At 42.8% G+C, this 26,210-nt stretch overlaps 1 protein-coding gene across 3 annotated transcripts in view; it reads left to right on the forward strand.

The window, feature by feature from the left end:
• LOC139548068 (2-(3-amino-3-carboxypropyl)histidine synthase subunit 1-like) overlaps positions 1–26,210 on the forward strand; it is a 105,500-nt gene that overhangs the window by 64,465 nt on the left and 14,825 nt on the right. For all 3 annotated transcript variants that reach the window (XM_071357382.1, XM_071357383.1, XM_071357384.1), the window contains 4 exons: positions 644–765; positions 14,500–14,568; positions 17,298–17,454; positions 23,120–23,220. In XM_071357382.1, the coding sequence (XP_071213483.1) occupies positions 644–765; positions 14,500–14,568; positions 17,298–17,454; positions 23,120–23,220 (449 nt within the window). The remainder of the gene's footprint in view (positions 1–643; positions 766–14,499; positions 14,569–17,297; positions 17,455–23,119; positions 23,221–26,210) is intronic.

The raw sequence follows: 26,210 nt of genomic DNA on the forward strand, positions 1-26,210 counted from the left end.
GTGTGAGCCAACCTCCTGCCTGCCTCTTGAAGTTCAGTTCAAGTGTGGGTTTGAAAACCCAGCTGCAGTTATTTTGGACTTGAAAGAAGGAGTGAACTTGTGAAATCTCAGATCATGTATCTGCAGCTCATCTCAGGCCTTTACATAAGCAGTTATAGATCCACAGTAGAGCTAGCTACCTCCTCCATCTCCTCTCTGCTGCTCTCCTCTCCTCTGTCAGTACATGACCAACACTAGGTCCCTGCTAATGTAACCAGTGTTATTGATACATTCTGACATGCTGATGTGTGTGTGTCATGTTTTTGTTGTGTGTTGGGGCGGTTTGGGTGTGTGTGTGTCATATTTAGTTTTTTGTTTGGGCAGTTGCTGTGAGTGTGTGTATGCCTCTTGCTTACTCGCTCACAGCTCACGGTGTGTGTAGGTCATCCAACATGGAGTAGAGAGTCATCAGGTCAGCGTCTATGTTCCCTGTTTACCTCCAACTGAAAAGAGCACATTACTCTCCGCCTCCGAGCATGCTGCTGCTTCTTTCTTGCATAAATTGCTGGCACTCGCTCTCAGCGTCTTACTTTGTGTGAAAAGAGAAAAAGTAGATGTTATTTTATATCTATCAATGGTTGTTTGTCTCTTCCCCTCCCCCCAGGCGGTGAGTGCAGCTCTGAGGCCAGAGTATGAGGTGGTGGTTCCCCAGTGTCGTCCCCTGTCCCCTGGAGAGATCCTAGGTTGCACCTCCCCCCGCCTCGACCGAAACGTCAACTCCATCATGTGAGTGACTCAGCCTTTATCATTGTAAACCCATCCTATTCTCAGCCTCTGTCAGACCTACCTTACACAGTCAGACTGTCAGACCTACCTTACACAGTCAGACTGTCAGACCTACCTTACACAGTCAGACTGTCAGACCTACCTTACACAGTCAGACTGTCAGACCTACCTTACACAGTCAGACTGTCAGACCTCCAGTATATTACACAGGTTCTGTCATACAGTACCTTCCCACCCAACATTTCCCCATACATTGTTAAACATACCTTCCCCATCCTCGCTCCCTGACTCTGTCATCTACCTGCTAGTGTTGCCACGATACCAGATTTTTTACTTTGATACCAGGTTTAGTATCATGATACCGAAACGGTACTTAATACCAAAACAATACTAGATACCAAAACAATACTAGATACCAAAACAATACTAGATACCAAAACAATACTAGATACCAAAACAATACTTGATACCAAAACAATACGTGATACCAAAACAATACGTGATACCAAAACAATACGTGATACCAAAACAATACGTGATACCAAAACAATACTAGATACCAAAACAATACTAGATACCAAAACAATACTAGATGCCAAAACAATACTAGATGCCAAAACAATACTAGATGCCAAAACAATACTTGATACCAAAACAAATACCAAAACAATACTAGATACCAAAACAATACTAGATACCAAAACAATACTAGATACCAAAACAATACTTGAACCAAAACAATACTTGATACCAAAACAATACGTGATACCAAAACAATACGTGATACCAAAACAATACGTGATACCAAAACAATACGTGATACCAAAACAATACGTGATACCAAAACAATACGTGATACCAAAACAATACTAGATGCCAAAACAATACTAGATGCCAAAACAATACTAGATGCCAAAACAATACTAGATGCCAAAACAATACTTGATACCAAAACAATACTTGATACCAAAACAAATACCAAAACAATACTAGATGCCAAAACAAAAAATACTAGATGCCAAAACAATACTAGATGCCAAAATAATACTTGATACCAAAACAAATACCAAAACAATACTAGATGCCAAAACAATACTAGATGCCAAAACAATACTAGATGCCAAAACAATACTTGATACCAAAACAAATACCAAAACAATACTAGATGCCAAAACAAAAAATACTAGATGCCAAAACAATACTGGATGCCAAAACAATACTTGATACCAAAACAAATACCAAAACAATACTAGATACCAAAACAATACTAGATACCAAAACAATACCACTGCAAAAAAAGAAAGCTAAAGTCACGGAATAAACACTGGGCTTTATTTATTTAAACATTAAACAATATGTTGAACTAATAAAATAACAAATAGAAATATCTTCTATTCTATGGTACATTTCTTTCTAAAATACTACACCAGATTAAGTAACAGGCGAATACCTTCATTGTTCATTATGCAAAACCACATCGGAGACTATATAATTGTACAATTACATGTAAACTGTTTTAAAATGTAATTTGATACGTATCAGGGATAATTTGCTCATCTTTGGACATAATATTGGATTCATTAGACGTTTGATTCATTATTCATTACAGCTAAATAATGTAATGTGTTAACTAAATAGTTTTAGTTCCAAAACGACATAAAAATACATTGAAGTTAATTTCTAAGGCCTCTACAATGCCATCAGAAAGTATTCAGACCCCTTGACCTTTTTCACATTTTGTTACGTTACAGCTTTATTCTAAAATTGATCAATTGGAGAACGTTGTTTTTGTATGTCCTTTTGGAACTAAACCTACCTTGCACTGCTTTGTAACACCTTTTGCTTAGTTGTTTCGGTGGTCTGGCCCTCATCTGCTCTGTAATCAAAGATTACTTTCTAATTGTAATTCGTTACATTTACTAGTTAAGAAACACACCTGTCTATATAAGGTCCCACAGTTGAAAGTGCATGTCAGAGCAAAAACCAAGCCATGAGGTCGAAGGAATTGTCCGTGGAGCTCCGAGATTTTGTTTCTGGTGTCCTTTGACAGCTCTTTGCTTGTTTTTTCTGGTGTCCTTTGACAAATCTTGCTTGTTTTGACACCCGCCCTCTCTCTCTCTCTCGCCATAGTGGAGTTTGGAGTGTGACTGTTTGAGGTTGTGGACAGGTGTCTTTTATACTGATAACAAGTTCAAACAGGTGCCATTAATACAGGTAACGAGTGGAGGACAGAGGAACCTCTTAAAGAAGGTCTGTGAGAGCCAGAAATCTTGCTTGTTTTGTAGGTGACCAAATACTTATTTTCCACCATAATTTGCAAATAAATTCATTAAAAATCCTACAATGTGATTTCTGGATTTTTTTTTCTAATTTTGTCTGTCATAGTTGAAGTGTACCTATGATGAAAATTACAGGCCTCTCATCTTTTTAAGTGGGAGAACTTGCACAATTGGTGGCTGACTAAATACTTTTTTGCCCCACTGTAGATAACGTATCAACAATTAGTGAATGTCCCGTATCGCCCGTAGGCTACACCACTGCTGTCGTCCTTCCCTCCAAGCGTTTATTCAAGCTGGATAATCTTTGGATGAAGACAGCAGTCGAACCATTGGAAGACACATCTTGGACTGTAGCCAACAAAAGCCTATTCCTGCTATTCTCCCACAATCCATCAAACATATTTGATGTGTCATCATAGTGGTCTCTGACTTGTGGTCAAAGTCGCTCAGGCAGACCAATTTAAACTTGACCAATTTAAAATGCTGATTTGAATTTCATTGACATAACAGAAAGGCGTCAAATATGTTTTTTCTTGCAAACGTCCTTTCGGAATTTAAAAGTAATCCTACAAGTAATCTTCTAGTTTTTCAAAAGTATCTGTAATCTGATTAGTATCTAGTATCTGATTACAATATATTTGCTGGTTACGTAACAGATTAGTTATTAAAAAAAATGTAATCCATTACTCCCTAATCCTGCCTACGACCTGCTCATACACGCTAACAGGCTCAGGCGACAGCGCGGAGTGCGGCTCTGCATGTACTTACAGTGAGTACACACAGAAAACGTCCCCAGTGTATTGACATAGACACACAGTCGTATGCATTTCAAGATATAGTGGGTTCCTAATAATACCCATGCTGTACTTATGATCCCCACACACCCTTCCCAGTGTATGGGATTAGAGTGGCCAGATAAAAAGAGGAGAGACAGCCAGTACAGGAAAACAGCCTGGTCCCACAGGAGAGGAAAGACATGTCATAATAATTGATTACCTTGCCTGATAATTAGCTCCCTGAGTGTCTCTCTCTCTCTGGCTCACCTTCTCTCTGGCTCGCCCTCTCTCTCTCTCTGGCTCGCCCTCTCTCTCTCTCTGGCTCGCCCTCTCTCTCTCTGGCTCGCCCTCTCTCTCTCTGGCTCGCCCTCTCTCTCTCTGGCTCGCCCTCTCTCTCTCTGGCTCGCCCTCTCTCTCTCTGGCTCGCCCTCTCTCTCTCTGGCTCGCCCTCTCTCTCTCTGGCTCGCCCTCTCTCTCTCTGGCTCTCCCTCTCTCTCTGGCTCTCCCTCTCTCTCTGGCTCTGGCTCGCCCTCTCTCTCTCTCTGGCTCGCCCTCTCTCTCTCTCTGGCTCTCTCTCTCTGGCTCTCCCTCTCTCTCTCTGGCTCTCCCTCTCTCTCTCTGGCTCGCCCTCTCTCTCTCTGGCTCGCCCTCTCTCTCTCTGGCTCGCCCTCTCTCTCTCTGGCTCTCCCTCTCTCTCTGGCTCTCCCTCTCTCTCTGGCTCTCCCTCTCTCTCTGGCTCTCCCTTCTCTCTGGCTCTGGCTCGCCCTCTCTCTCTCTCTCTGGCTCGCCCTCTCTCTCTCTCTGGCTCGCCCTCTCTCTCTCTGGCTCGCCCTCTCTCTCTCTGGCTCGCCCCTCTCTCTCTGGCTCGCCCTCTCTCTCTCTGGCTCGCCCTTTCTCTCTCTGGCTCGCCCTCTCTCTTTCTGGCTCGCACTCTCTCTCTCTGGCTCGCCCTCTCTCTCTCTGGCTCGCCCTCTCTCTCTCTGGCTCGCCCTCTCTCTCTCTGGCTCGCCCTCTCTCTCTGGCTCGCCCTCTCTCTCTCTCTCTGGCTCGCCCTCTCTCTCTCTGGCTCGCCCTCTCTCTCTCTGGCTCTCCCTCTCTCTCTCTGGCTCTCTCTCTGGCTCTCCCTCTCTCTCTCTGGCTCTCCCTCTCTCTCTGGCTCGCTCTCCCCTCTCTCTCTCTCTCTGGCTCTCCCTCTCTCTCTCTGGCTCGCCCTCTCTCTCTCTGGCTCGCCCTCTCTCTCTGGCTCGCCCTCTCTCTCTGGCTCGCCCTCTCTCTCTCTGGCTCTCCCTCTCTCTCTCTGGCTCTCCCTCTCTCTCTCTGGCTCTCCCTCTCTCTCTGGCTCTCTCCCTCTCTCTCTGGCTCTCCCTCTCTCTCTCTCTGGCTCGCCCTCTCTCTCTCTGGCTCGCCCTCTCTCTCTCTGGCTCGCCCCTCTCTCTCTGGCTCGCCCTCTCTCTCTCTGGCTCGCCCTTTCTCTCTCTGGCTCGCCCTCTCTCTCTCTGGCTCGCCCTCTCTCTCTCTGGCTCGCCCTCTCTCTCTCTGGCTCGCCCTCTCTCTCTCTGGCTCGCCCTCTCTCTCTCTGGCTCGCCCTCTCTCTCTCTGGCTCGCCCTCTCTCTCTGGCTCGCCCTCTCTCTCTCTCTCTGGCTCGCCCTCTCTCTCTCTGGCTCGCCCTCTCTCTCTCTGGCTCTCCCTCTCTCTCTCTGGCTCTCTCTCTGGCTCTCCCTCTCTCTCTCTGGCTCTCCCTCTCTCTCTGGCTCGCTCTCCCTCTCTCTCTCTCTCTCTCTGGCTCTCCCTCTCTCTCTCTCTCTCTCTCTGGCTCTCCCTCTCTCTCTCTGGCTCGCCCTCTCTCTCTCTGGCTCGCCCTCTCTCTCTCTGGCTCTCCCTCTCTCTCTCTGGCTCTCTCTCTGGCTCTCCCTCTCTCTCTCTGGCTCTCCCTCTCTCTCTGGCTCGCTCTCCCTCTCTCTCTCTCTCTGGCTCTCCCTCTCTCTCTCTGGCTCGCCCTCTCTCTCTCGCTCTGGCTCGCCCTCTCTCCATCTCTCCCCTTCTCACTGCCCCTCTCTCTCCCCCTCCCCCTCCCTCTCCATCTCTTTCTCTCCTCTTGTCAGTGGCTCTGAGGGGCAGGTTACAACCAGCTCATACCTGTGTACAGAACAGTACAGACACTGGAAACGGTAAACCAGCAGGAGGCGTCAACAAATATAATAGTCAGTAATAATGGATAGAAATCAGGGCTGTTGAAGAATCATGGTCCATTACATTTCACTTCTTTCATTTTTATTTGCATATACCGGTAGATTTGTCATTTATGAATAGTTTGAAATATCTCTCAGCCTCCATACTGTCTCTCATAAGTCACCTAAATGCTCTTATTGTGTTTAACCATTATTTATAAAAGTGCATCGGAGGGACTTATTGCTGCGATATCTATTATGTAGAAGTTGAAATGACTTTAGTTGAGTGTATGTGGGATGAGTGATGGTATATTAGTCTCTGAGACGCCATGTCTTTAATACGTTACAGCACCTACAGTTGAAGTAGGAAGTTTACATACACTTAGGTTGGAGTCATTAAAACTCGTTTTTCAACCACTCCACACATTTCTTGTTAACAAACTATAATTTTGGCAAGTCGGTTAGGACATCTACTTTGTGCATGACATAAGTCATTTTTCCAACAATTGTTTACAGATTATTTCACTTATAATTCACTGTATCACAATTCCAGTGGGTCAGAAGTTTACATACACTAAGTTGACTGTTCCTTTAAACCGCTTGGAAAATTCCAGAAAATCATGTCATGGATTTAGAAGCTTCTGATAGGCTAATTGACATCATTTGAATCAATTGGAGGTGTACCTGTGGATGTATTTCAAGGCCTACCTTCAAACTCCGTGCATCTTTGCTTGACATCATGGGAAAATCAAAAGAAATCAGAAAAAAAATGGTCGACCTCCACAAGTCTGGTTCATCCTTGGAAGCAATTTCTAAACGCCTGAAGGTACCACGTTCATCTGTACCAACAATAGTAAGCAAGTATAAACACCATGGGACCACGCAGCCGTCATACTGCTCAGGAAGGAGACGCGTTCTGTCTCCTAGAGATGAACGTACTTTGGTGCGAAAAGTGCAAATCAATCCCAGAACAACAGCAAAAGGCCTTGTGAAGATTCTGGAGGAAACAGGTACAAAAGTATCTATATCCACAGTAAAACGAGTCCTATATCAACATAACCTGAAAGGCCGCTCAGCAAGGAAGAAGAAACTGCTCCAAAGCCGCCATAAAAAAGCCAGACTACGGTTTGCAACTGCACATGGAGACAAAGATCGTACTTTTTGGAGAAATGTTTTGTGGTTTGATGAAACAAAAATGGAACTGTTTGGCCATAATGACCAACGTTATGTTTGGAGGAAAAAGGGTGAGGCTTGCAAGCCGAAGGACACCATCCCAACCGTGAACCACGGGGGATGCAGCATCATGTTGTGGGGGTGCTTTGCTGCAGGAGGGACTGGTGCACTTCACAAAATAGATGACATCATGAGGTAGGAAAATTATGTGGATATATTGAAGCATCATTTCAAGACATCAGTCGGGAAGTTAAATCTTGGTCGCAAATGGTTCTTCCAAATGGACAATGACCCCAAGCATACTTCCAAAGTTGTAGAAAAATGGCTTAAGGACAACAAAGTCAAGGTATTGGAGTGGCCATCACAAAGCCCTGACCTCAATCCTATAGAAAATGTGTGGGCAGAACTGAAAAGGTGTGTGTGAGCAAGGAGGCCTACAAACCTGACTCGGTTACACCAGCTCTGTCAGGAGGAATGGGCCAAAATTCACCCAGCTTATTGTGAGAAGCTTGTGGAAGGCTACCCAAAACGTTTGACCCAAGTTAAACAATTTAAAGGCAATGCTACTGTTGGATTCAACATTTTGAACTTTGAGATATTAAATAAATGATAGAGAAGAAGCATAGAATATGAGAAGTGAAAGAGACTGGGTTTTATGTCAGAAGGTAATGGTTCTCTGTAGAAAGACAGATGGCTTTGGAATGTGTTGGGTGAACGGGAGGAGAGCAACGTGTTGATATAGGGGAGACAGATGGACATCTTTGGATTAGGTGAAGGATGTGAGGTCAGATCCCCTGAAGGGAGTAATAAGGGTTTGGTATCTTGTTACTCTTCCTGTAGAACCATAAAATGTAAGGTTTGGAGAGAATGAGTGTCTTAAGTGGGATATATATATATATATTACAGCTGTATGGATCCTTTGGGATAGAAATAAACTTGGTTAAAGCTTCTCTAGTGTCCGTGAGTTACTTACTCTGAAAAATAAGAACCTAACACTACCAAATACTTAATGAGTGTATGTAAACTTCTGACCCACTGGGAATGTGATGAAAAAAATAAAAGCTGAAATAAATCATTCTCTACTATTATTCTGACATTTCACATTCTTAAAATAAAGTGGTGATCCTAACTGACCTAAGACAGGGAATTTTTACAAGGATTAAATGTCAGGAATTGTGAAACACTGAGTTTAAATGTATTTGGCTAAGGTGTATGTAAACTTCCGACTTCAACTGTATGTGATTCCAGTAATTAAGAGAAGTATGTTAAAATGGCTTTAGAGTGCTTTAGAACGGAGCAGCTATACGAATATCAGTAGTATCATAGGCTCCCAGTTCTAAGCCTCACTCCTAGCTCTCCTCTCTCAGACCCTGCTGCTAATGTCTGCAGACATTAAGAGCAGAATCAGTGTGCTGATGCATAATGCAGGACATACAGCACAGTGTTCACCATTATAGCACAGCAGCACTCAGCTCTTCTACAAAGGACAATGCAATATGAATGATAGGATAACAAAGGCCCTCATGAGCGCTATCCTCTTAAAGCAGAGAAACACATGCAGGGTGTGATGTTGAAAAGCAGGAGGCTCATTGTAGCTAGTGTGATTATAGGGACACCTTGGATATTATTGCAAAGCAAAGCGCCCGGCCCTGGGCACAATAGTCATCATTCGTTTTTTATTTGCTCCTCGGCTCCAAATTACCCTGCTTTTTACCCTGCTATACACACACACACAGATGCATGCATGCTTACACACACACACACACACACACACACACACACATCCCCCACGGACACAATCTAGTCACAATCAGTGACTGGGTCTGTGCTTGTTAGTGATGTGTGGGTCAGCTGTTTCTTCACCCATACCCATCCGCAATTGCTAATAAAACATCTGCAACCTCCCAACTAAATGTGTTAAACCTAACATTTCAGGCCTATTTTTTTTAAGCCTAATCTGTTTCTGTTTATAATTGTGGACATTTTGGTAGGCTATTTGTTAGTCTGTAATTAGATACATGCTGCTTCTCTTGTCCTAGAAGACTAAATAAACCCTTGCTCACCAGAAAATGTCATACATCGATAGAATGAATGCTTCAATCTAGTTGACATCGGTCAAATTTTCTCTTTCATCTCTGCTTCTCTCGTGCAGCCAAACGTTTAGGGACTGGGGAGAAAATGCAGTAATGCCAAAATTTCCAAATTACATCAGTTTGCCCGGTTTGAAGGGAATTAAATCCTGTGAAAACGACCCAACATGTTTCTGACAAGATTTCAGGTTGGCTTGCATGCGTACTTTTGTGGTTGAAATACAATCAGCTTTTATGATGCTGATAAAGATAGTACCTTTACAGATGGTCCCTAACCTTAAATTCATTCTCTCAAGATGCTGTTCCTGAGTCACATTACATTTGGTGTATCATTTTCCTGCAATATCTGCTTAATTCTTCAGGAGTTAATATTATATTTGGTTATGTGAGAGGTTATAGACCAGGGATGGGCAACTGCCCCCCCCCTCCCCCCTACACAAGGTGCAGTTTAGCATTTGTTTAGCAGTTTTTCTGTCAGTCACTGTCAGTCACTCAATTAGCCCATGTCAGCTAAACATTATTGATTGGTAAGTTAGTCTAGCGGCCAGCTATCTAAACTTAGTAATCATGGTCGAATTACTGACTGGGGTGGGCCCCTATTGATTTTGTTAGTCACTCATTAAAAACTGCAAACATTTCTCTCCACTCTATGGCAAAATGTGTAGAATTGAGGGAAATTTGCTGTAAAACTGCAACAACAAAAAAATATGCCCCGTGACAAAATGTATAGAATTGAAGTGAATTTACTCTAAAACTAATTTTTTTCTTTCCGCTGTCGAGGGGGCCCCCAAATGGCTAGAACCGGCTCTGACTGCATATGTGGGTATGGATGTGGGTATGAGTGTGGGTATGGGTGTAGATGTGGGTATGGATGTGGGAATAGATGTGGATGTGGGTATAGATGTGGATGTGGGTATAGATGTGGATGTGGGTATAGATGTGGATGTGGGTATAGATGTGGATGTGGGTATAGATGTGGATGTGGGTATAGATGTGGATGTGGGTATAGATGTGGATGTGGGTATAGATGTGGATGTGGGTATAGATGTGGGTATGGGTATAGATATGGGTATAGATGTGGGTATGGGTATAGTTGTGGGTGTGGGTATAGATATGGATGTGGGTATAGATGTGGGTATGGATGTGGATATGGGTATAGATATGGATGTGGGTATAGATGTGGATGTGGGTATAGATGTGGATGTGGGTATAGATGTGGATGTGGGTATAGATGTGGGTATGGGTATAGTTGTTGGTGTGGGTATAGATATGGATGTGGGTATAGATGTGGATGTGGGTATAGATGTGGATGTGGGTATAGATGTGGGTATGGGTATAGATGTGGGTGTGGGTATAGTTGTGGGTGTGGGTATAGTTGTGGGTGTGGGTATAGATGTGGGTGTGGGTATAGATGTGGGTATGGATATGGATATGGGTATAGATATGGGTGTGGGTATAGATGTGGGTATGGATATGGATATGGGTATAGATATGGATGTGGGTATAGATGTGGGTATGGATATGGGTATAGATATGGATGTGGGTATAGATGTGGGTATAGATATATATGTGGGTATGGATGTGGGTATAGGTATGGATGTGGATATAGATATGGATATGGATGTGGATGTGGGTATGGATATGGATGTGGGTATGGATGTGGGCATGGGTATGGGTATGGATGTGGGCATGGATATGGGTATGGATGTGGGTATGGATATGGATGTGGGTATGGATATGGATGTGGGTATGGATATGGATGTGGGTATGGATATGGATATGGATATGGATGTGGGTATGGATATGGATGTGGGTATGGGTATGGATGTGGGTATGGGTATGGATGTGGGTATGGATATGGATGTGGGTATGGATATGGATATGGATGTGGGTATGGATATGGGTATGGATGTGGGTATGGATATGGATGTGGGTATGGATATGGATGTGGGTATGGATGTGGGTATGGATATGGATGTGGGTATGGATGTGGGTATGGATATGGGTGTAGATATGGATGTGGGTATGGATGTGGATATGGATGTGGGTATGGATGTGGGTATGGATATGGGTATAGATATAGATATGGATGTGGGTATATATGTGGGTATGGATGTGGGTATAGATATATATGTGGGTATAGGTATGGATGTGGGTATATATGTGGGTATGGATGTGGGTATAGATATATATGTGGGTATGGATGTGGGTATAGATATGGATATGGATGTGGGTATGGATGTGGATGTGGGTATAGATATGGATGTGGGTATGGATATGGATGTGGGTATGGATGTGGATATGGATGTGGGTATGGATGTGGGTATGGATATGGGTATAGATATAGATGTGGGTATGGATGTGGGTATATATGTGGGTATGGATGTGGGTATAGATATATATGTGGGTATAGGTATGGATGTGGGTATGGATGTGGGTATAGATATATATGTGGGTATGGATGTGGGTATAGATATGGATATGGATGTGGGTATGGATGTGGATGTGGGTATAGATATGGATGTGGGTATGGATATGGATGTGGGTATATATATAGATGTGGGTATAGATATATATGTGGGTGTGGATATGGGTATAGATATGGATATAGATGTGGGTATGGGTATGGATATTGTTATGTTTATAGATGTGGGTATGGATATGGGTATAGATATAGATGTGGGTATAGGTATAGATATAGATGTGGATATGGGTATAGATATAGATGTGGGTATGTATATAGATGTGGGTATAAATATGGGTATAGATGTGGGTATAGATATAGATGTGTGTATAGATATGGGTAGATATAGATGTGGGTATGGATATGGGTATAGATGTGGGTATGGATATGGGTATAGATGTGGATGTGGGTATAGATATGGATGTGGGTATAGATGTGGATGTGGGTATAGATATGGATGTGGGTATAGATATAGATGTGGGTATGGATATGGGTATAGATATGGATGTGGGTATGGATATGGGTATAGATATGGATGTGGATGTGGGTGTAGATGTGGTATGGATGTGGGTATAGATATAGATATGGATGTGGGTATAGATATGGATGTGGGTATAGATATGGATGTGGGTATAGATATGGATGTGGATGTGGTATGGGTGTGGATGTGGGTATAGATGTGGGTATAGATATAGATGTGGGTATGGATGTGGGTATAGATATGGATGTGGATGTGGTGTGGGTATAGATGTGGGTATAGATATAGATGTGGGTATGGATGTGGGTATAGATGTGGGTATAGATATGGATGTGGATGTGGGTATGGATGTGGTGTGGATGTGGGTACACAGATCCACGAACCACTGCGGCCCCTCATGATGATTTCAGATTTTTGTTAGGCCCCACCCCCATCAAAGTTATAGACCTACAGTCAGTGTCCAGTTTTCAGTTACTATTCAATTTAACCATCTGAGCTGTATAGCTCCCTTGACGTGCCGGTCTTGCGTCCAAATTTATGGCGCCTCACAATCAGCACACAGAACATCTTTAAACATTAGACTACTGTTTTGGCCCTCCCTTCTCTTTATTTTCAACTCTCCATTTTATAGCTTTTCTCTTATTGAAATAAACTCTGACATTGTCCTTTTTGCCTGTCGTGGAAAATTGCAAGATTATGTTATAATGCTTGTAAGATTATATTATAATGCTTGTATTGCATTATAATGGTTGTTTTATTCGACAGAATAGAGTCTTGTGTATGTGTTCCACTGAGGATGGGCCTCTATGAGATAGTACTGACAGAGGAGATTTACGATGTGTTTAGGTGATAAAACCTAAAGAGCATTCCAGAGAACATGAGCTAATGGTTCTGCTCTATGCTGTACCAGGGAGAGACGGTTCCCTTTTGGAGTAAGGGGGCCAGACACTGGTCTTTACAATGAAAACTGTTGACACAGCAGTAACTGTCTGCTATGTTTTATAGATATCTTTCATACAAATCTTAACCTTTGTGAACTGTTCCTAAGATCTGTGGTTCGTCAGTGTAAGTTGAGAGGGGTGCATCTTGGCTATAAAAGATCTTTGTACTTTTCTGTTGGTACTTCTTAACGGTTCATTAGAAATAGTGAATTGTTGAAAGTCAAATGCTATTCCAAAGATTATTATTATTAAAGATGTAGTTTAAGTATAACTCTGACTGGTGTGTAGTTTGTAACTCTCCTCATTTGGTAAAGCAGAAATATGCCACCACATGCCTCAATGGATCGACGTTAACTATTTCTGCCCAAGTTTCCAAAAGCATTTTGCAATTGGTTATATATTTGGTGCATGTAGAGTTAAGCACTAATGCGTAGGCTTACACACTAACGTAGGCTTACACACTAACGGCAGATAAAAAATCATGGAAGATAAACCTCAGTGTAGCCTGTAGACATGAATTGCACAATAATTATGCATTTTTTATGCATTGTTTTCTCTGTATTCAACTCGCCAGCCACCCGCCCTTCATCCACACAATATTTCATGACCCTAAACCCAGATATAACCCCAGGGACTACAGTTATGAGTCAATCCCTGCACCACTAGTGGGTGTGTGTGTATGCGTGCAGGCCTGCCTGCCTGTGTGGCGGTTAGTTGTGGCTCCTGGGTGTCCCTGTGGAAGCTCACCCACAGCCTGTTCCACACACACTTTCCTAAACGCTGGCTAATTAGCTCCTCTAATTGTCTCTGTCTCCCCCTGGGCCTCTGCGGGCTTGCCACGGTAACACGGTAACAGAGAGGCCTGGACCCCTCACTCAGCCAATAGCAGGCCTCCTCCCAGCACACCCCCTGGGATGATAATGATTGTGTGTGTGTCGTGCTTGCGTGTGCTCCCGTTGAACCCTGCCCCATCACGGGTCCAGGCGGTCCAACTAATAACACCCCCTGGGTTAACTGAAAAAGCCTGGTAGTGGATAAACAACATGGGGCCATCACAGGGGTCCTGTGTGATGGTGTTCCTATACATCAGAAGCCTCTGGTCACACCTTGAACCCCTAAACCCCAGGCATAGGTCCACTGAGCCCACTTTGTTCCACCAGGAGGGGGAGTGAGAGAGTGTGTGAAAGAGAAGGGTGAGAGTGAGAGAGGAGGAATGGGCAGGGAGAGAGGTGAGGGAGAGATGGGGCGGATTTGTATTGTTGTTCCACAGCAGGTATTCTTGCCAGCAGGGAGTGTATCTGTCTTACTGTGTTTGTATCTCTCTCATCCTGTGTCTCTGTGTGTTGATGTGTTTGTATTTATAGCTACCTGGGAGATGGCAGGTTCCATCTGGAGTCGATCATGATTGCAAACCCAGAGATACCTGCCTACAGGTAAATAATAACTTTAACCCTTTACACTCGTGGGAATCAGCCTATATGGATAGGGCTCAATTGAAATGTTTCTTAGAGAAGAAATATGGAAATCCTATACATAACCATCAAAAGGGAACAGTTTGGAGATTATGGGAAAATTATTAGCACAAGACCGAATCCAAACATTACACTGTTGATTTTATGTGCATTTTACATTTACTGTACTTTTGGCTGCATTTGTTTATAACGAAATCAGAAAATACTCTGTATACATTCAGTAACATGATAAGAATATTCCTGGAAAATTTGGGGTAGGTGCAACATGAGACAAAACAATGACAAGGGTTTGAGTGAGAGGTCTAACTGGTATCTCCAAGTTATCACACACCTTTGCAAAGTGTGCACAGTTCCTACATAATTTCAATGCACTTTTATGACTCAAAGAAGAGTCAACTATAAGGTGCTATGTTGAGGAACTAGAGGAATCCGACTGGAAGTTTTGTTTGGAGCACAGCCCTGCATCCCTGCATTTACATAATTACTGTTGTTGTTTACGCATTCCAAAAACGGACCATTATAAATCACAATCTGGGCAGGTGGGCATGATTTGAAAGCGTGTTATATTGCCAACATGGTTAGCAAAGTTACAAAGTACGATCTTAGTGTTAGGCTTTCACAAGGCAATTCAGAGAAGCAGATCATAAATTTGATTTCTTAGGATCCCAATTAGCAGACGCCTATGGCAATAGCTAGTCTTACTGGGCTCTGACACATAACGAAAAAGACATTACAGACAAAAGACTTTACAATTCACATACATTTAAAAACATTAACATGTAGTGTGTGTGTGTGTGTGTGTGTGTGTGTGTGTGTGTGTGTGTGTGTGTGTGTGTGTGTGTGCATCTATCAGTTCCACATACATGTCAGTACATACACACAACAAGTAGGTCAAATGGGGAGAGGCGTTGTGCCATGAGGTGTTGCTTTATTTCCCTCAGACAACGAAACATTTGCAAAAGTTGCTCAATTAACTGGAGGGATGGGGGCAACTTCTAGTCGCGCGCGGTGTTCAGAACCACTGTCAGTCAAAACCAATAGTGTGCTGTGAAGCGGGAGACCTTGAGCTCTGACGTAATGTACTGCATGTTACTGTACAGCCACTGTGGTCCAATTTAGGTGCTATTTTCAACCCGTATACTGGTACAAGTGTAAAGAGCTAATCAAGCACTGTGTGTACCATTTACAGTACTGTGAAAAAGTATTTGCCCCCTTTCTAATTTTCTCGACTTTTGCATATTTTTGATACTGAATGTTATCAGATCTTCAACCAAACCTAACATTAGATAAAGGGAACCTGAGTGAACAAATAACACAACAATTAAATACTTATTTCATAAAAGTTATACTTTTGACTCATCTGTCCATTGAACATTCTTCCAAGAGTCATCCAGGTGCTTCCAGGTGCTTTTTGGCAAGCTTGAGTCAACTTTTTGAACGAGATGGGTCCCATTTTATACCTGGCGAAAACCAAACACTGCATTCCACAGTGAGAACCTCATACCAACGGTCAAGCAGGGTGGTGGTAGTGTGATGCTTTGGGGATGCTTTGCTGCCTCAGGACCTGGACGACTTGCCTTAATAGAAGTAACCATGAATTCTGCTCTGTATCAGAGAATTCTACAGGAGAATGTCAGGCCATCCGTCTGTGAGCTGAAGCTGCAGCTGGGTCATGCAGCAAGACAATGATCCAAAACACACAATCAAGTCTACTTGAAAATGGTTAAAAATAAACAAATTTGAAGTTTTGGAATGGCTTAGTCAAAGTCCAGACCTAATCCCATTGAGATGTTGTGGCAGGACATGAAACGAGCAGTTCATGCTTGAAAACCCACAAATGTTGCCGAGTTAAAGCACTTCTGCATGCAGGAGTGGGCCAAAATTCCTCCACAGCGTTGTGAGAGACTGATCAACAAATAAAGGAAGCATTTGGTTGCAGTCATTGCGGCTAAAGGTGGCACAACCAGTTATTGAGTATAAGGGGGCAATTACTTTTTCACAGAGGGGAATTGGGTGCTGCATACCTTTGTTCAGTAAATAAATGAAACAAGTATTCCATTTTTTTTGTTATTTGTAAACTCAGGTTCCCTTGATCTAATATTAGGTTTTGGTTGAAAAACGTTCAATATCAAAAATAGAGAAAATCAGAAAAGGGGCGAATACTTTTTCACGGCACTGTATATTAATATACAGTGTACCGCTGTGGATGAATCTGACATAGATTGCAGAATGTCATTATTGTCAGTAATACACAGGATTAATGTGACATGGTTCACCTTGTTGCAGTTTGTCTTTATGGTGTCATTTCCACTCAGCTGTATTGGCGTGAAACAGTATTTATATGAGATCTTGTTTGTGAAGTGAAATTGTGTTTGTGTTATGAACGTATGCACTACTGCCCTCCTCTCAGGCTCTCTAATAAACAAGATGATAATCTCAAGATGTGCTGAGCTGAGCTCTCCTGGTAGAGAGAGAAAGATTAGATTCTCTAAAATGCCACTATTTTCTCTCAGATAACTGCCTTAATACTTGATGGATTTTCATGATTGGATTTTCTCTTCTTGCCTGTCTATCCTCAAGGTAACCTGTTGTGAACAATACACACTAATATGCATGTTTTGTGTGTTTGTGTATGATTGCATATGCGTGTGTGTGTGTGCATACACTTGCACTTGTGTGTGTGTGTTTAGGTACGACCCGTACAGTAAGATATTTTCCAGGGAGTACTATGACCATGAAGCCATGCGGTCCATCCGGCTCCAGGCCATCGACAAGGCTCGCTCTGCCAAGAGATGGGGCCTGATCCTGGGCACGCTGGGCCGCCAGGGCAACCCTAAGGTCATGGAGGTATGAGCCTGCATCTCAGAGATTTCACACTTATTCTGATTCTACCCCTCCCTCACACTCTGAGACCTTCACATATACAATGATGTGTAATACGTTTTGTGGGGCACAGCTTCTCTCAGTTACTCAGACAAGCAGCTAAATGCAGCTGTGAAGACTATAGAGTGTAAAGCCAAACCACACCCCTCTATACACACACACCGCTACCTCCATCAGTTGGCATTTGGCTGGTGTGTGTGCCTGGGGGTCTTCATCGATCGGTCCTACATGGGGGGGTTGTTGGATCCCTAGCCTGCTCTCAAGCCTGCCCCCCCCCTCTCAGCACTCTTCCCTTTGTTCTCTCCTCCGTTTGATCTGTCCGCTTTTTGTTTTCCTCTCATGCGTTGTGTTTGACTTTTGTTTGGGATTCTTCCTCCACGTCCTCGCCTCATTCTTTTCTCTAATTGGTAGGCTGGGAGGAAGAGACAGAAAGCGACTGAGAGAAGCATCGTGTTTTCTGTCATCTCTCCTCTCCTCTTGCTGTCAGATGATTTTTTAAACCAAACCCAGGTTTCTCTTGTCATTTCCCCCCAATTTCAAACCTGTATGAAAACTTTGCGTCTTATCCAGATACAGTAGTCAGACAGAGAGATGAAGGTATTCCAATAGAATGTCTTTGTAGTTTCTTACAGTAGTGTCACCCTCATTGGGCCAGTGTTTAGATTAAGTGGTTGAGTTGTGTGATATGCCTTTGTCTGGACAGGACTGTATAATCTCAGAAAACAACCCAGGCTGTCATAGTAAAGAGTGCAAAATAACCCACTATAGAACAGAGAATCTCAGTGTGGCTGGCTGCAGAGGTGTATCTCTCTATGCTCACCGTTAGGGAATCTTTTGGAAGTTGACGTTCTGAACTCGGTCTTAACACTTGGTCCAGCGGGCCCTCTTCAAAGACGTTCACCAACACAGAAGGAAGCCCGGTCCCTGAACTGGCTCAACACTTTTATCTAGTGATGTTATTGGCTGGTGATGTGTTTAATATGTTGATGTTATTGGGTGGTGATGTGTTTAATATGGTGATGTTATTGGCTGGTGATGTGTTTAATATGGTGATGTTATTGGGTGGTGATGTGTTTTAATATGGTGATGTTATTGGGTGGTGATGTGTTTAATATGGTGATGTTATTGGGTGGTGATGTGTTTAATATGGTGATGTTATTGGCTGGTGATGTGTTTAATATGGTGATGTTATTGGCTGGTGATGTGTTTAATATGGTGATGTTATTGGCTGGTGATGTGTTTAATATGGTGATGTTATTGGGTGGTGATGTGTTTAATATGGTGATGTTATTGGCTGGTGATGTGTTTAATATGGTGATGTTATTGGGTGGTGATGATTTTTATATGTTGATGTTATTGGGTGATGTGTTTTATCTCGTGATGTTATTGGGTGGTGATGTGTTTTATCAATGTTATTGGGTGGTGATGTGTTTAATATGGTGATGTTATTGGGTGGTGATGTGTTTAATATGAAGATGTTATTGGGTGGTGATGTGTTTAATATGAAGATGTTATTGGGTGGTGATGTGTTTAATATGGTGATGTTATTGGGTGGTGATGTGTTTAATATGGTGATGTTATTAGTTGGTGATGTGTTTAATATGGTGATGTTATTGGGTGGTGATGTGTTTAATATGGTGATGTGTTTAATATGTTGATGTTATTGGGTGGTGATGTGTTTAATATGGTGATGTTATTGGGTGGTGATGTGTTTAATATGGTGATGTTATTGGGTGGTGATGTGTTTAATATGGTGATGTTATTGGGTGGTGATGTGTTTAGTATGTTGATGTTATTGGGTGGTGATGTGTTTAATATGTTGATGTTATTGGGTGGTGGTGTGTTTAATATGTTGATGTTATTGGTTGGTGATGTGTTTAATATGTTGATGTTATTGGGTGGTGATGTGTTTTATCAATGTTATTGGGTGGTGATGTGTTTAATATGGTGATGTTATTGGGTGGTGATGTGTTTAATATGAAGATGTTATTGGGTGGTGATGTGTTTAATATGGTGATGTTATTGGGTGGTGATGTGGTTCATATGGTGATGTTATTAGTTGGTGATGTGTTTAATATGTTGATGTTTTTGGGTGGTGATGTTTTTTATCTAGTGATGTTATTGGGTGGTGATGTGTTTAATATGTTGATGTTATTGGGTGGTGATGTGTTTAATATGGTGATGTTATTGGGTGGTGATGTGTTTAATATGGTGATGTTATTAGGTGGTGATGTGTTTAATATGGTGATGTTATTAGGTGGTGATGTGTTTAATATGGTGATGTTATTGAGTGGTGATGTGTTTAATATGTTGATGTTATTGGGTGGTGATGTGTTTAATATGTTGATGTTATTGGGTGGTGATGTGTTTAATATGTTGATGTTATTGGGTGGTGTTGTGTTTAATATGTTGATGTTATTGGGTGGGGATGTGTTTAATATGTTGATGTTATTGGGTGGGGATGTGTTTTATCTAGTGATGTTATTGGGTAGTGATGTGTTTAATATGGTGATGTTATTGGGTGGTGATGTGTTTGATATGGGGATGTTATTAGGTGGTGATGTGTTTAATATGGTGATGTTATTGGGTGGTGATGTGTTTAATATGGTGATGTTATTGGGTGGTGATGTGTTTATTATGGTGATGTGTTTAATATGTTGATGTTATTGGGTGGTGATGTGTTTAATATGGTGATGTTATTGGGTGGTGATGTGTTTAATATGGTGATGTTATTGGATGGTGATGTGTTTAGTATGTTGATGTTATTAGGTGGTGATGTGTTAAATATGGTGATGTTATTGGGTGTTGATGTTATTAGTTGGTGATGTGTTTAATATGTTGATGTTATTGGGTGGTGATGTGTTTAATATGGTGATGTTATTGGGTGGTGATGTTATTAGTTGGTGATGTGTTTAATATGTTGATGTTATTGGGTGGTGATGTGTTTAATATGGTGATGTTATTGGGTGGTGATGTGTTTAGTATGTTGATGTTATTGGGTGGTGATGTGTTTTATCTAGTGATGTTATTGGGTGGTGATGTGTTTAATATGTTGATGTTATTGGTTGGTGATGTGTTTAATATGTTGATGTTATTGGGTGGTGATGTGTTTTATCAATGTTATTGGGCGGTGATGTGTTTAATATGGTGATGTTATTGGGTGGTGATGTGTTTAATATGAAGATGTTATTGGGTGGTGATGTGTTTAATATGGTGATGTTATTGGGTGGTGATGTGTTTAATATGGTGATGTTATTAGTTGGTGATGTGTTTAATATGTTGATGTTATTGGGTGGTGATGTTTTTTATCTAGTGATGTTATTGGGTGGTGATGTGTTTAATATGGTGATGTTATTGGGTGGTGATGTGTTTAATATGGTGATGTTATTGGGTGGTGATGTGTTTAATATGTTGATGTTATTGGGTGGTGTTGTGTTTAATATGTTGATGTTATTGGGTGGGGATGTGTTTAATATGTTGATGTTATTGGGTGGGGATGTGTTTTATCTAGTGATGTTTTTGGGTGGTGATGTGTTTAATATGGTGATGTTATTGGGTGGTGATGTGTTTAATATGGGGATGTTATTAGGTGGTGATGTGTTTAATATGGTGATGTTATTGGGTGGTGATGTGTTTAATATGGTGATGTTATTGGGTGGTGATGTGTTTATTATGGTGATGTGTTTAATATGTTGATATTATTGGGTGGTGATGTGTTTAATATGGTGATGTTATTGGGTGGTGATGTGTTTAGTATGTTGATGTTATTAGGTGGTGATGTGTTAAATATGGTGATGTTATTGGGTGTTGATGTTATTAGTTGGTGATGTGTTTAATATGTTGATGTTATTGGGTGGTGATGTGTTTAATATGTTGATGTTATTGGGTGGTGATGTGTTTAATATGTTGATGTTATTGGTTGGTGATGTGTTTAATATGGTGATGTTATTGAGTGGTGATGTGTTTAATATGTTGATGTTATTGGGTGGGGATGTGTTTAATATGTTGATGTTATTGGGTGGTGATGTGTTTAATATGGTGATGTTATTGGATGGTGATGTGTTTAATATGTTGATGTTATTGGGTGGTGATGTGTTTAATATGGTGATGTTATTGGGTGGTGATGTGTTTATTATGGTGATGTGTTTAATATGGTGATGTTATTGGGTGGTGATGTGTTTAATATGGTGATGTTATTGGATGGTGATGTGTTTAGTATGTTGATGTTATTAGGTGGTGATGTGTTAAATATGGTGATGTTATTGGTTGTTGATGTTATTAGTTGGTGATGTGTTTAATATGTTGATGTTATTGGGTGGTGATGTGTTTAATATGTTGATGTTATTGGGTGGTGATGTGTTTAATATGTTGATGTTATTGGTTGGTGATGTGTTTAATATGGTGATGTTATTGAGTGGTGATGTGTTTAATATGTTGATGTTATTGGGTGGTGGTGTTTTATCTAGTGATGTTATTGGGTGGTGATGTGTTTAATATGGTGATGTTATTGGGTGGTGATGTGTTTAATATGGTGATGTTTTTGGGTGGTGATTAGTTTAATATGGTGATGTTATTGGGTGGTGATGTGTTTAATATGGTGATGTTATTGGGTGGTGATGTGTTTTATATGTTGATGTTATTGGGTGGTGATGTGTTTAATATGGTGATGTTATTGGGTGGTGATGTGTTTAGTATGTTGATGTTATTGGGTGGTGATGTGTTAAATATGGTGATGTTATTGGGTGGTGATGTGTTTTATCTAGTGATGTTATTGGGTGGTGATGTTTAATATGTTGATGTTATTGAGTGGTGATGTGTTTTTAATATGGTGATGTTATTAGGTGGTGATGTGTTTTAATATGGTGATGTTATTGGGTGGTGATGTGTTTAATATGGTGATGTTATTGGGTGGTGATGTGTTTAATATGTTGATGTTGTTGTGTGGTGATGTGTTTTAATATGGTGATGTTATTGGGTGGTGATGTGTTTTAATATGGTGATGTTATTGGGCAATGATTTGTTTAATATGGTGATGTTATTGGGTGCTGATGTGTTTAGTATGTTGATGTTATTAGGTGGTGATGTTATTTGGTGGTGATGTGTTTAATATGGTGATGTTTTTGGGTGGTGATGTGTTTAATATGGTGATGTTATTGGGTGGTGATGTGTTTAATATGGTGATGTTATTGGGTGGTGATGTGTTTAATATGGTGATGTTATTAGGTTGTTTTCTCCAGTATCTCTGGGCTCCATCATTGAGAGCTAGCTGTGTTAATTATCCATATTATTATTATTATTATTATTATTATTATTATTATTATTATCTGGTTAATCTAACTAAGAAACACTAGACTTGGGAGCTCTGAAGGACCTTTGAAGGACCCTCTAGTGGAACAGCAGAACGAGTGGGAGTGTGTGTTGTGTGTGTGTGTGTAGCTGTATAGGCAGGCAACACAGACAGGTCTCTTGTGAGTCCAAGGCCTGCACAAACACACACACGTGTTCTTCGTGTGGGCTCGAGGCTAGTGTGACCATACTCTCCCTCTCTGTCCTCCTACTCTCATCACTCCCTCACTCTTTGTATTTCTCTCTCTCTCTCGCTCTGTTTCTCTCTGTCTTTCCATCATAGCACCTGGAATCCAAGCTTGAGTCTCTTGGCAAGTCCTTCACTCGAGTGCTGCTGTCTGAGATTTTCCCCAGCAAGCTGGACCTGATGGCAGAAGTGGATGCGTGAGTCTACAGCACGCACGTGCGCACACACACACACACACACACACACGGTGAAAGGCAGTGAGAATGTTTTGAGACTTGTCCTCTTGTCTGTCTTTGATACATATCCCTGATATACACATAGAGACGCCATCTGAAATGCTCTGTCATCCAATACTGTTATCCAGCGAGGCACAGTCATTATGTCTTCAAAAGAAAACTCCAAAAGTTTGTCAAGTGAAACCGCTCGTGCTTCAAGCTCAAGTCGCTTTGATTTCTATGACTGTCTGTCTGGCTGGCAGAAAGAAGAGGGCAAGGAGGAGGTAGTGAGACACTGATGTGCAGAAGGGCTCTCTGAGACACACAAATGCACACATTCACCACAGTCCACACTCAGCAGATTGGCCTCTCACTGTGGAGTAATGAGTAGTGCGATGTGTGAGGGAGGAGTGTGTGAAGGAGGGACAGAAGGTCTGAGAGAGATGGTGAGAAAGGAGGGAGAGAGATCAGGGGACGCAGAGGTAGTTGAGGAGGTTGTGTTGAAACAGGAGAGAGCGTGATAAAAGGAGGTGTTTGCTGCTCTTGTTTTCTTTGGTGCTGTGATCTCACCACTCTCCAAGGCAGTTACGCCTGGCACGACTCAAACTGGACAAAATATTCACAGGCGATTCACAGGCACCTATTTAGACAGCTCAGATGCCGTAAATTAAGAGCTCAGAGTGGGACGCAAAATAACAGCTTTTCAAATGTTATGCGGAGAGCTGCCAGAGTAGGGTCGCTCAGTCTATAGATAGTGACAGGGCTGACTGGCGTCATGGGTCTGACAGACACAAAGTTAATGATATCACAGGGTTGACTCAACAGGGCTCGCAGTCAGTACGCAGTCATCATCCCTTTTGTTTCAGCCCTATGACGCCAAAGGGTAGACTGGGGTTACAGTGAGGACGTTACAGGAATGACATTAAAAGTTGTATATTACAGGGAAGACGTGACAGGAATGGCGTGACGGCTGACATTACAGGGCTATCTCAGTGCTACACGGCTCTCAGCAGGACCCCAGATAGTGAGAATGGTCCTGAGGTGGCTCTGCAGAGGTGTTAGAGTAGAGGCCTGATCAGAAATACATATTTCAGACAAGATGTGGTATATTATTTACCACTTTCTTGCAAGTATACCCCTTTTATACAACTGGCAAATTGGGATGGGCATCTTGTTAAACCATGGGGACTGTTTGCATTGTAAATTAAAGAGGTGTTAAACAATGGAAGTGTAAATTAATTTACTTGCAGAGAACCGTTTACACAGACCCGATACCTGTATTTTGGTAACAGGGTCTGTGAAAATGCAGGAATCATGACTAGGTATTCCCACCCCACCCCTTTCAGATGTACCAAAAAAGCAGATTAAAAGAAGCAGGCATGATACAGTGGGATCTTTATCAGTGTATGAAAGGGCTAAGAGAGACTAAGGGGTTGTTAATTATATGTATGAGATTGACTTTTTTATGTAGGCAATCCGGAATGGTCAGGAAGATGAGTGAGATTGGCCCACAGCAGGAGATGACTAGCCTAGACACAACCACTGGTCTAACTCAGTGTTGGTTGTGATTTTCTGAACTTTCCTCTATTTAGCCTAGCAGTATTTGGAATTAGTTTTGGCGGAGAGTATCTACCTCCATTGATTCCTGGGTTTGACAAAAACACAAACACCCTACGGGAGACAAATAGAAATCACAAACAGTCTTAAAGCCAAACACTTCAAGATGCATCCTTTGAAAGAAGGTTTAGTTTTTGTTCTGAACCCACATTGGGCACATTGGGGCCAGTGCTTACCTGTGGGCACGTTGGGGCCAGTGCTTACCTGTGGGCACATTGGGGCCAGTGCTTACCTGTGGGCACATTGGGGCCAGTGCTTACCTGTGGGCACATTGGGGCCAGTGCTTACCTGTGGGCACATTGGGGCCAGTGCTTACCTGTGGGCACATTGGGGCCAGTGCTTACCTGTGGGCACGTTGGGGCCAGTGCTTACCTGTGGGCACGTTGGGGCCAGTGCTTACCTGTGGGCACGTTGGGGCCAGTGCTTACCTGTGGGCACATTGGGGCCAGTGCTTACCTGTGGGCACATTGGGGCCAGTGCTTACCTGTGGGCACATTGGGGCCAGTGCTTACCTGTGGGCACATTGGGGCCAGTGCTTACCTGTGGGCACATTGGGGCCAGTGCTTACCTGTGGGCACATTGGGGCCAGTGCTTACCTGTGGGCACATTGGGGCCAGTGCTTACCTGTGGGCACATTGGGGCCAGTGCTTACCTGTGGGCACATTGGGGCCAGTGCTTACCTGTGGGCACATTGGGGCCAGAGCTTACCTGTGGGCACATTGGGGCCAGTGCTTACCTGTGGGCACATTGGGGCCAGAGCTTACCTGTGGGCACATTGGGGCCAGTGCTTACCTGTGGGCACATTGGGGCCAGTGCTTACCTGTGGGCACATTGGGGCCAGTGCTTACCTGTGGGCACATTGGGGCCAGTGCTTACCTGTGGGCACATTGGGGACAGTGCTTACCTGTGGGCACATTGGGGCCAGTGCTTACCTGTGGGCACATTGGGGCCAGTGCTTACCTGTGGGCACATTGGGGCCAGTGCTTACCTGTGGGCACATTGGGGCCAGTGCTTACCTGTGGGCACATTGGGGCCAGAGCTTACCTGTGGGCACATTGGGGCCAGTGCTTACCTGTGGGCACATTGGGGCCAGAGCTTACCTGTGGGCACATTGGGGCCAGTGCTTACCTGTGGGCACATTGGGGCCAGAGCTTACCTGTGGGCACATTGGGGCCAGAGCTTACCTGTGGGCACATTGGGGCCAGTGCTTACCTGTGGGCACATTGGGGCCAGTGCTTACCTGTGGGCACATTGGGGCCAGTGCTTACCTGTGGGCACATTGGGGACAGTGCTTACCTGTGGGCACAGAATGAAAGGCAGCGCAGTCTGGCTGCGGAGAGGAGTGGAGAGGAGTG

The sequence above is a fragment of the Salvelinus alpinus genome, chromosome 21 (genome assembly GCF_045679555.1).
Source record: "Salvelinus alpinus chromosome 21, SLU_Salpinus.1, whole genome shotgun sequence".
In the NCBI taxonomy this organism is placed as follows: domain Eukaryota; kingdom Metazoa; phylum Chordata; class Actinopteri; order Salmoniformes; family Salmonidae; genus Salvelinus; species Salvelinus alpinus.